Source organism: Cyprinodon tularosa, unplaced genomic scaffold (genome assembly GCF_016077235.1).
Source record: "Cyprinodon tularosa strain WSP-4 unplaced genomic scaffold, ASM1607723v1 ctg1359, whole genome shotgun sequence".
NCBI classification, from domain to species: Eukaryota; Metazoa; Chordata; class Actinopteri; order Cyprinodontiformes; family Cyprinodontidae; genus Cyprinodon; species Cyprinodon tularosa.
Window position 1 is genome coordinate 29,249 of NW_024038177.1, and position 12,272 is coordinate 41,520.

The window sequence follows — 12,272 nt, forward strand, 5'->3', positions numbered from 1 at the left end:
CAGTTTAAACTGGGCTTCATAGGCGTGTCTCTTTGCCATTTCCAGGGTTGTTAAGACAACAATGTTCTGCATAAAGCACATACCTGTTCTTTTATACACAAGCCACGCCCACACTTCCCCCTTTAAGGTTCTCACATACTCATGGTGGTCTCAACAACGTCTGCAGATAGGGCGCACCGCACCATAGGGCGCACCCCACATTTTGAGGGAAAAAAAAGACGTTTAGGTGCGCCTTATAGTCGTGAAAATACGGTAGGTCATACTTATTTAAATGACAATTTATACTTAATAGGGAGGAAAAATAATGATAAATGTGAAGGATGTGGAGAGATAGAAAATATAGAACACGTATTGAGGAAATGTAAAACATCTGGACCTGAAAGGAAGAAATTGAAAAGAGTTGAAAGGACAGGCCAAGAATTGAGTCTTAAAGGATTTTTGGGAAATAAAGGAAATATAAAAGATATTTATAGATTAAGGAAAGCATTATTTATTTATCTTCAGAATACAAAATTAAAAAATAGAATTTAATAGATGTAAAACAATGTTGCTACACACTCATGAACAGTAGGTGGCGGTATGCCTGCCCCTTCCCTAGAGCCCGGTGGGATCGAAAACATTTTGAATGGAAATCAGTGGGGAGAAATTAATAAACTTTTGGTCCCAGTCGCTCTCTGTCACTGATTCCAGATATGCTGGTTGTGTATTCAAATTGTTTTTTGTTTTTTTTAGTTCCTCTTTGGTCAAAATCTGGTCAAAACCCATCAATGAGATCGCACCAAACAGGAAGTTAATTGCACAAAGGATCCGGTAGATTTCCAAAAAAAACACATCCGATCTTAACCCATGATCCTTTTTCTAAACTAGTTTAATTAGTTTCTCCTGTATGCCACGACGTAATGCATTGATCTGAAAATCAACCTCAGACGCAACGCACGCAGTGGCGAGGGTTTGATCCGTCAGATGGAGTTAAATCACAAAGGATTCAATGTTGAATCGGGGCGGCAGCTAAATGCTAGGCGATGGGTAGCAGCCAAAACGTTGCAATTTCACATAATCCTGACGAGATCCGAAAAACGTAGCAAAAACTAGCAAGCGGGTGATTATGTATGTTCACGAAGTAAATATTATGTAAATAAACCCTACACTTCTCGCTATAAATGTAATCAAAACCAATTTAAATGCAGAAACTGATTGAAATTATTGATTTTCCCACTAAAAGTTAGAGAAATCTCAGCCATGTTTATACCAAAATGTTACAGTTTCACATTATCTTGAAAAATCTTTGCAAGAAACGAACAAGCAAGTGAATATGTACATTCCCTGAGTAAATATTCTGGCAACAAACTATACATTTCTCACTAGAAATGTAATCAAAACTCATTTTAATACAAAAACAAACTCAAGTTATTAATCTTTCCACAAAAAAATGAGCGAATGTCGGCCATCTATATATATTTTTTTCTTCTCCCAGCTGGAATCTTGAAAGTCACGTGACTAGGACGTAAAACAATAGAAAACGTATAGGCAGAAGAAACGTAACAGTACCACAAAAAAATGGCCATTAATGTACCTCCACTACGTTTTGCAGTGTGGACCAACGTAGTGGGGGTACATTTTCCCATGAGACTGGGTTGCCTATGGGCAGTGGCTTACTAAAGGTCTACAACCAAGTTTAAAAAAAAAAAAAAACAAGATTTTTAATTGGTGCACAATATGATTTCTGTTATCAAAGTCAAACATAAGTCTTTAAGTATATAGTTTTTTTATTCTTGTAAATCATGAATTATGTTCACCCTTGCTAGACCTGGAAACAGATACCACCGGCTAGTCCAGGTAGATATATAGGACTTGGTAGCTATCCCATAGATCTAAACAAAGAGAGGAGTAAAGATGTCATCCCCCGCCAGTTGTATACAGGGAACCAAGTTGCATTTCCTAATTATTATAAGATCTATCCCAAAAATGGTTTGGTCTAGATGCCAATCTAATTGGAGGTGCAGTCAGCTGCTGTTCCGCAAGCTCTGATTTGTGGAGTGTCAAAAACACTTTATATAAAGGCTGCAACAATTTGTAAAAGTGAGTAAATCATTGGTCGCATCATTTGTTCGAGGAGCTCATGGTTTTAACTTAAAATCTGATTTTTCTACCACTTTTCTACCACTTTTCTAATGACCTTAGAAGTTTTGGATTTGGGAGCAGAGTTAGAGCAGATAGTCTGGTTACTTTATTGTGCTGTGTTAACTGTCTTACTATAAAACTTAGTTTGCAGATTAAATGAGAGGAAACATGGTTTTGGGAACAGGAAATGTGTTAAGTTATTGGAGGAACAGCGATTAAATTTACCATTTATTGGTGTAGAAAAAGTTCTCCAATGTTTGAAGAAACCAACCACTTGATAGTATGTATCCTTTGCTCCAATAAACATGACTTCCAAAGTTTTCCTTTATGGTAATCTGGATAAAATAAAAACAAATATAATAATTGACTGTTTTTAAAACTGGAAACATCTTATTTATTACCAGGACTTTCTCTCCTGCTAAGAGATGACCTGTGAGAACATTCTGGGAGTTCAAACTATAGAATTATACAGCAAATATCACACTAATAATCAATAAAGGGAATATATCTGTGCTGGTATAGAGCTGAACTTCTAACTCAAATGTCAGATGTATTATATACTTATCATGACTGACAGCTTTTAGCATAATCATATGTCTGGAAAAAGAAACTGGCATTAATGGGATACTTATCCAGTAAATTCTGTTGTATAGATTATACATACATGGTTCTTAAGTATTTCAAGTACAGTTGTTACTTTTTGCTTGTTTAGAACCTGAAGAAAATGCTTATTTAGTTGTATTTTCTCTTTTTGATAGATATCACATTATTTTCAATTTTATAATTTTCCTAATGAAGGAGTAAAGCTTTAAGGTTTAAAATTAATTCCGTCTCAGCCTGATATCTTTCCATCTAAACACAGTTTGTAAAGATATGAACTGGTTGTTTGGGATGTGTCAGAACTTGGAAGGCAGGCAGACAGAACAGAAGTGATTTCTAAAAAAAATTGTTTTATTCACTGCTCAGTGTGGCTTGCCAGCTGGGACAGTCTGACTTGAATCTCTGTAGCGGTAGCAACTTAGAATAATGACCACAAAACTATGACAGGGAATGATAGTAGGGAGGGTTTTAAGTTCATTCTGAGCCCAGAGGAAGGAATGGAATCCAGCCAAATGATTTCTCTACAGCTACTGATCAGCAGAAGCCAGCAGATGAGGAAGAGAAAGGGAGAAACTAATGGAAAAAGAAAGGGAAAATCTAAAGTCAGTGGCGATGTGGAATCAGATGTCAAGGCCAGAAGATCAGAGATCCCAAAAGGTACGGAAGGGAAATTCCCGCCAGGGTCAGGAGACAGAACCAAGGTCGTTAGTAGGCAGAATCCAAATAGCAGTCCAAAAAAGGTCAGGCAAAACAGATCAGAACAGGGAAAGTAAAAATCAGAAGTCCAGGACCAGAAATTATTCAGGATCAGGTAACCCTCATGACTGAGAGCAAGCATTTTGAATAGGAGCTGGAACAGGTGGATCTGATGAGTGAAAATAAAAACTGGGCAGAGCTAATCAGGCGGGAGAAATGAACTAATAATCCAGCCATCAGTGCAAAGATCATTACAGAACCCCCTCAACGTCGGATTACAGAGGCCCTTTTGGGCTGGCCAGGATGCACCCTATGAAAAACCTTAACCAGGTCTTTTCCCAACATGAATCTAGCAGGAACCCTGGACCTCTCCTCGGGTCTGTAACACTCCCAGTCCATCAAGTACTGGATCCCCCTGCCTGTCTACCTAAACCTCTGTAGGCAGTTGACAGTGTATGAAGGTTCCCCTTTCAAGGAATCGGGTTGGTGGAGAGGACCTGGACCTGGCACAAATCTAGAGATTAGAACTGGCTTGACCCAGGACACATGAAACGTAGGATGTAACTTCATAGCATGAGGGAGTTGAAGGCAGACAGTAACCTGGTTCATCAATTTACTGATGGGGAATGGCCTGATAAAAAGAGGAGCCAGCTTCCTACTATCTACCCTAAGGGGCAGATCTTTGGTAAACAGCCAAACTTTCTGGCCCTCCTGATAAACGGTGCTGGAACCCTCCGATGATTAGCAGCTGTAGCTTGGCTAACGAAGGCCTTAGAAATGGCCTTTCTATTCCTTCTCCAGACTCGCTGGCACCTGAGAGCAGATAAATGGGCCAATGGAACATTGGAATCTTTCTCCTGAAAGGTGAACATCTATGACTGAAAACCAAACACAGCAAAAAACTGAGAGAGCCCAGTGGTGCGAGAGGGCAGAATTTATGGCATGTTCAACCCAAGGAAGTTGACCAGCCCAATTAGTGGGATCAGCTTCTCTCTTGCCCTCTCTGTCTGACCGTCTGTTTGGGGGTGAAAGCCTGACCAAAAATCCAGTCATCAGGGCCAAAATCATGACAGATTGTTTAATCTAGTGAACTGCATAAAGATACTTTTCAAGGTGTTCTAAAAAAAAAAAACAAAAAAAAAACAACCTCCATGTTGTCCCTCAAGAAAACTATGGACAGCGAGCGAAAGTGTACTTTTAGGTCAGAGGAGAGATATGCCTAGATGAGAATAATGATGGACTGACTACAACAGAAGCCCTCAGCTACACAAGCTTTAAAGCCCACTTTAAAGCTTTCTCTGCTCTCTTTTTCTCATCAACTTCTCCTCCTTTCCCACCACCCGGCTTGCCACAGGTTTGCCTGCTGTGTCTAGAAGTAGCTTGCAGCAGTGACCCAGACTGAAACAGCTCATTGGCTAATTTGTATAATGTGTAGCCTGGTCCCGGTGCTCTGGACAGCTTTATCATATTAACAGGAGATGCGGCACAAGTGAAGTTAGACACTGTCATCAGACAACATTGGGTAATTTATAAATGTTCTAAAGCAGGTTGGGTCGGGATTAGCAAGCAGGGGGGTCCGGATCCTGACCGCGGTCCGCTAATCCGTGACCTCTCCCATAGAGGAATACTGTGTGAGTCATGTTTCTTGCAGCAAAGCATAAACATTATCCAGAAGTTGATTAATTTTGCACAATAGTCTTCCTGTTTTACTCTAATATAGTAAATGAACTCCCTGTTTCTCCAATAACTTATTACATGCCAGCCTTGCTGACTGAATACCTCTTACTGACTGAATAACTCAATACTATCTTTATCCCCAACTCCCACCAAAAAATTGATCTCTGTATTACCCTATCTCTCATTGAGCAGTGTGCAGGAGTGCAGCACCCATGGAGTATTTCTGGGTTCAGACTGGTGGTTTATGAGACACAAAGTGCCATTCTTTGGGAATCAAGAAACTTGGAGCATTCCTTGTCCAAGTGTTGCGTTTTAATAAACAGGCCATCACTCACTGCTTCTGAAGTTTTTAACTCACATCAACCAAGCCAGGATCATTTAATTTGAATTATTAATAAAAATTTCCCTGAACTTTGATGGTAAAATATGCCTGACACTTGACTTAGAGCTCTACATTAGGTATAAATTTTATGATAACTTTAAAATTATTGTTAGCATGTTGTTTAATATATATTACAGCTGACAGCCCGTACATGCTGTCAACTGTCATCTATTTTGAGGGCTCCTGAAAACCATCAGAACTTCATGTTCCTGCAAACTAATGCCGTTTCTAGGTGAGACAGTTAACACAGCAGAATAAAGAATCCTGACTAGCTACACTTCCTGCTGCTGACTGTACTGCTCTAAGATAGCTGTTGCTACTAGCTCTATACAGCCAGGCAGGCAGTCACCAGCAGCTACAACTACTCTGCTGTCAACATGGAGAGCAGGCTGACTACACTGCAGTAAACCATTCTCTGTTCAATCCAGTTTGCAAGTGAAATATGCATAGCAAAGCTGCTGCTAATCCTGTCCTAGATTGCAACATTGAATCATGAAATATATTATTAACAGTTGCATAAAATAACTGGATATTCATTTTACAGCCTCATTCTCTCCCCTTCTGCTCCTTCACTCTTTATGTGTTTTTGCACTGCCCTTACTTACTTCTTTGTGTTTTTTATTTGTTATTATTTTGCTAGATGGCAAGCATGTATGCCATCAATTGGTACGGAGTATAGAACTAAAATATTGAATTATACATTTTCTTTCCTTTTTTATAAAAGTCTCTACAAAACTCTCAAATTCCCCACATCTTTTCCTCCTTGCTATCTTATCACTTTGTGCTGCTTTGTATGTCAGCTAGAAAACAAAAATAAAAAACAATTGTAGGGGTTTAGAAAATCCTACAGCTGAATTACATCAGCTGTGGAAATTATGCAATGACCTTTCTCGGTTCAATCCAGTTTGCAAGTGAAATATGCATATGCAAATCTGCTGCTAATCCTACCCTGGATTGATGATGACATCATCCAGCACCTTCTAGTACCTTTTAGGACAGTCAATAGCAACTTTTCTAGCTGAGGAGTTGGCAACACTGCTTTTTTGGGGGTTTTGGTATACATGCTCTGGTTTGAGCTTCATGAGCTTTCGAAAAAGGCTTTTATATTGTCATTTCTATATCTGTCTCTTCAGACTGAATAGCTGTAACCTCTCAGAGAGAAGCTGTGATGTTCTGGCCTCAGTTCTCAGCTCCCAGTCCTCTAATCTGAGAGAGATTGACCTGAGTAACAACAAGCTGAAAGATTCTGGAGTGGAGCTACTGTCTTCTGGACTGAAGAGTCCAAACTGCAAACTGGAAAGTCTCAGGTCTGAACATCATTCCAGGAAATATTTGAAGCCTTGTTTTTATATCTAAATTCATGCAGAATGTTTATGTGACCTTAGTGAGCATTGGAGCATTATTTACTGTGACTTATTACGATTACAACGAAGCAAACTAAACTCACAGTTATCACTAAACACTGCTAGTGCAGTTTCAGATGAAGAGAAAGATGGACTGAACCAGGACTTGATATCAATATTTGGAGATTTTAATAGAAAATAATTATATGGTGTCATGGGAAAAAAGTATTCAACTATTCACTCCAGTTAAAAAAACAGACATTAATTTCACTCAGTCTGCCCTTTATTTTATCTTTGCAAAGAGAGAAAAGTTCATCATAAGGCCCTTATTGCATGGTAATCAGCCATGTTCTGATCTGGATAGCATTCATCCCCCTTTACTTACAATAATGGAAAGTATTCAGAGTCAAAACAAATTACAGACACTTTGGTTTAACAATAATATCTTATGAATAAACATTGAGAAATAATCTGGCTGGTTGTGGGAATAAGTATGTCTTGTCTATAAACACCCCTGACTTAGGCATGGTGTGGCCTTGCAGGTGAAACAGACTGGGTAAAATCTTTTTCAGTGGATAAATCGCATAATCCAGTATATATTCAATAAGAGAAATCTTAATTTTCCGATCACAGTTCCACGGGGTATCATCGTTTTGTAATCGATAATAAAAAAGGACAATTAGCGAATAAATGTAAAGAGAAATAAGAACTAAGAAACGACAATGTAAGTAACAATGAAATAAAGACAGATTGAAATGCATATATATATATATATATAAATATATATATATATATATATATATATATATATATATATATATATATATATATATATATATATATATATATATATATATATATATATATATATATATATATATATATATATATATATATATATATATATATATATGCACACCTGCAATCAAGCCAGTGGACAATGTTAAATAATATAGGTGGAAAAATCATGGAAAGGGTTATGATACCTAGAATATGTTGCCAATAAATAGAGCCCTGAAATCACACCCTTGTTGGCAAAAACATTTAAGTGTTATTCCCCATGATGGTTCTTTTCATGCTAAAAGATCTTTTTGAAAATTAAAAAAATATATATTATTATTTTTAGTGCTTGCAACTATTAGTTACCCTTTATTGTTTCCCTGGAATAAAAAAGGTAAAATCGCTAGAAACAGACTCCTTTATGTCTGGAAAGTATAAGTCAAATGATTAACCTGAGCTCCTGAATGCAACAAACCTCATTATGAGTAAAAAATTAACCATCTCAATGTAAAATGTTAAAATCATAACAAAAAGATGTTTCACACAGATGACAAGTTCAGCTCTTAACAATCAGAGTCAGTCAAAACACACATTTGACAAGGCGGAGGTTTAATATCAGCACTCCCTTCCCCAATGGTAGTTGCGATAACCTCAACATCAGAGTTCTGAGATATGGAACACAACAACTCAGGCAGGTAAATGAAACGGCTGCAAACATAACCATTGAAACAGTGACGTTGGTCTGGGCCATTCTCAAAGCCAGAAATAATTTATTTTCTTTTTTTTTTTTTTTTTTTTTTTTTTTTTTACAGTGTCCTCTCTGGCATTGTGGCAATAAGAATAATTGTCTTGATGCCAAAAAGAGCCCAACAGATTTTATTTTCACAAGTGTAGCAGTACGGCAATTGCCATATAGCTCCACTTGTTTCATGTATATAAATTGCTTTATTATAATTATGCAGGGAGTTTTACAATGTATATGGACACTGCATTGTAAATAGAGCAGTAAAACAGAAGAAGAAAAAGGAAAAAAAAAAGAAAAGATGAAAGAAAGAGGAGATAGAAAGGAGACAATGACAAAACATTTTCAGTCTGCTTCATCACCTGTAACGAGATGAAAAAAGAACAGCACAACCGAAAGACATGGTACGAGACATACAATAGAGACACACCTTGAAACTATCGCTAAAGTAGTATTATGAAGTCTAACATGTACTCTGTGTTACCAGAAGATATGAATGTGAGCTTTCTGTATGGAAGTGAATCTCTGAGTACCTGGAGCCAAGCACCTGTAATTGTTTGTGAGGGTGCACTTGTGCATGTAAAGTTTATCCATAGAATAAATGCTCAATAGTGGTTGTGGAGAGCCAAAGAGGCACACCCCCCAGAGCACTGAGTCCAGCGCCGGGAGACCCAAAGCCCCAGGCGCCCAAAGGGACCCCAAGAGTGAAGGCACCAAAGAGGGGCCAGCCCCGGAAATCAGACCCCCACCAAGGGAGGAGGAGAGACAGCCCCCAAGGAAGCCCCCCAGCCACTGCCATGCCAGTGCCCTGGGGAGCCGTGGGGACGAGTCCGCGGGATCCGTGGGCTCCGCCGGCAGCAGGCCACCCTGAAGTAGGGCTGGGCACCGAACACCGGCCCCCCCACTGCACCGACCAAAATGCCCCGGCCCCACAGACCATCGAAACACGCCCCGCCCCCCGGCACCAAGCCTCGGCGACCGGCTGCAACATCCAACGCGACCGCACTGTCCAGGAAAAACAGACAGGCAGCCACGCCCACAGCCAGGGCCCACAGACATCTGCCACGAAATGGCCGTGAGCGCCGTGGAACCACCACAAATGCCCCCCAGGTCAAAAGCATGACCCCACCTCACCAAGACCGATGCCAACAGTGCGCAACGCAACACACCGCGCAGGGAAACAACCCAAGGGCAAGAAGAGTGGACCGCAGCGGGCGCAACCATCCCCCCCAGCAGCCTGTGGGAAGCGCAAAGCCAGAGCGGAGCGAACCATGCCGCTCCCACGCCGGACGCAGCAAGAGCAGCAACCCGCCGCCCGCAGCAGCCTCTGACAGCTCCGGCCCCCCAATGCGCACCGGGCAGAGCACTCCACCCGCCCCGCAGCCACACCCGCTGTGCTCAGCGGGAACAAAGCAACTCCACCATGCCTCCAAGTGGGAAAATCCACCTGAAAACCCAATCAGCGAAGTCAGCTCATCATCTCCAGCCCCCCCAAAGACATGCCAATCCCTCCAAAGAAAAACAGCGAAGCAAAAAGGCCCCCCACAATGCAACAGTCAACACCAGATACCGACCCGCCCGCAACTGAAAAAAATTCCTCCATGCAAGAGGAAAAATGCAAATGGAAAAAACAGAGCCCAAAACAAAACCCAAGACCCGCACCTCACCACGCCATGCAACTCTCCTCGTCCCCGAACTGATACCATAAAACCGGCATCGAAAAATTGCATCGCCCAGGAACCGGCATCAAAGCGAAGGCACCAGCACCGAAAATCCCTGAACAACACCCAGCCCCTCCCCGAAGTGAATCCGGTCCCAGGCCCCAGGGATCCGAGGCCCTAGGGGCACCCGACCCCCAGACAGGAGCCCCAGCAAGGCCCCAGCCAGCCGGCGCCCGCAGAGAGGCCGCCAGGAATGAGCCAGTAACTACCCGGGCATGCACCCCCAGACCCCAAGCTCCACCAGTGCACCGGCGAGCCCCGATGCCAGCCAGCGGAAGGAGAGCAGGATGGGGGGAATGTGCTCCGCACTTAGTGGAGACTTGAGATGTATTTGGGAGAGGGGTCAGTTCAGACCCCAACCTGGGAGGCCTGCCGGTGGCAGGCCACCCAGCCAAAACCACGGACCAGGTGGCTCACTCTTCCATGTGGTGTTGTTGCATGTTGCTCTCAGATGTAATTAAAACTGGGAGTACCAAGAGGGGGTGTCCGGCACAGTCCACCCCCCCTCCGGGAGATAGGTGGTGCCAGTGCAACCCCCCAATCGACATCCCTGAACCCTCAATGTCTAGATGCGAGAGGGGATGGAGGAAGCTGACCATGGTGGGGCCCATAAAATAAGCCTCCCCTGGGTGGCCTTGATCCCCACCCCCCAGAAAATACCCTGCATAGATGTGTGTTGTGAAAATGTTGTAGATGGAAGTGTCTAAAATGCCAAATAAAATTGGGGTGGGGGACATCATCAGAAGGTGGGGCCCTGCAGTAACGACCCCCTCCCCAAAAACCTACATGTGTGGCAGTGTAATGGAGCAGGCAGAGGGAGGATTTTGGGAATGTGGAGCAAAGGACTGGGGTGCTTGCTGCACTCCCAGGAAGCCAGCTCCCCCGCTGACTCCAATAGGCACCTTTGTTCCCCGAGAGCCCCTTTTGGAGAAGGAGGCCCCACCAGTCTCACCACCATAGCCCGGGGGCCCGGGACTGGCAGCAGCACCCACCAGCCAGCTGGGCACAGGGCCGACACCACCACCCTCCCCCCATCCTGTCCATCTACAAAAAATAATTAATGATAATAATAATTAAAATAAATGAATAAATAAGGGGGGGACAACACCGGCCAGCCAGCCCACGTTCAACACGCAGAGCCCCCACCCCGGAAGAAGCCCCACCATGGGACGGCACGGACCAGGACCGAGACAGGGAGCCAGACCCGAAGCCCTTCTGATATTCTCTTCCCTCTATCACCCCCCCACCCCCCTCCGGAGATCTAATCCCTTCCCTACATTAACATTCAAACTACTCACCACACAAGTGACAAAAGACATCCAGGCCGAGATCATTCCTACTCCCCCTCCCTCCCCTTCCCCCATTAGCAGAGTGCAAACCCCTGAAGGGGTAAGCATCTGCCATAGGTGTTAATGTCCATGCCCCTCCAGCCCAACAGGCCCTAAGGCACCCCAGCACACCAGAGGCCGTGGCAGGGGTGGACAGCTGGGCGTACACCGGCCCAGACCCCAAGCAGTACTCCCCACAGAACCCAAACCCCCCGCCCGAGGGTGACGCGCCCCAGGGACCCCAGACCCCAGGATCCACCCCGGACCCACCCGTGAGCAGTAGCTCAAAAACCCCTGGTGCCGGCACCAACACCTACACCCCCACCCCGACAACGGCTACCGAATGACACCCCCCCACACCAGTCCTACAACACCAATCCGAAGAAAAAGAAAACCACACAACACAACAAAGAACAAATCCCAAGCCCCATTCCAAGCTCCGATTCCCCCATTCACACCCCCCCTCCCACACAAAAAATCCCCCTCAGTGAAGAAGAACAGCCGAAAACAAGTCAGTTTCCAACACCCACCGCAACATCATGAGGACCCCTCCAGCCAGCCTCTCCTCCCCAGCAAAATCCACATGCCTGCCCTCCCAGGAGACAAACAAGTCCGCCGAATGGGAAACCAACCGACAGCGCACCACCGGCACGCGGGGGCCCGAGTGGCCCCGACAGAAACGACACCGGAAGGCCAATATGGATGAACCGACCGCACCAACCAAGCCCCACCCAAAAACACAACAAAACCACTCCACCCCACCGACCACAGCAAACACAGCTGCAAGGCAAACAAAGGACAGAGCAGCCCCGCCCAACGCGTGCCAGAGAGCCGGAGCAGCAAAGCTGCCCCAGCCGTGTGCCAGAAGCCAGCACAAGCAGC

The 12,272-nt window shown here is 43.8% G+C and overlaps 1 protein-coding gene across 1 annotated transcript in view; it reads left to right on the forward strand.

Annotated features, from left to right (window-relative positions):
- Positions 1 to 12,272, forward strand: part of LOC119778602 (NACHT, LRR and PYD domains-containing protein 12-like) — an 81,963-nt gene that overhangs the window by 20,904 nt on the left and 48,787 nt on the right. Inside the window, 1 exon segment of the mRNA XM_038277923.1 lies at positions 6,610 to 6,783. Coding sequence (XP_038133851.1) covers positions 6,610 to 6,783 — 174 coding nt within the window.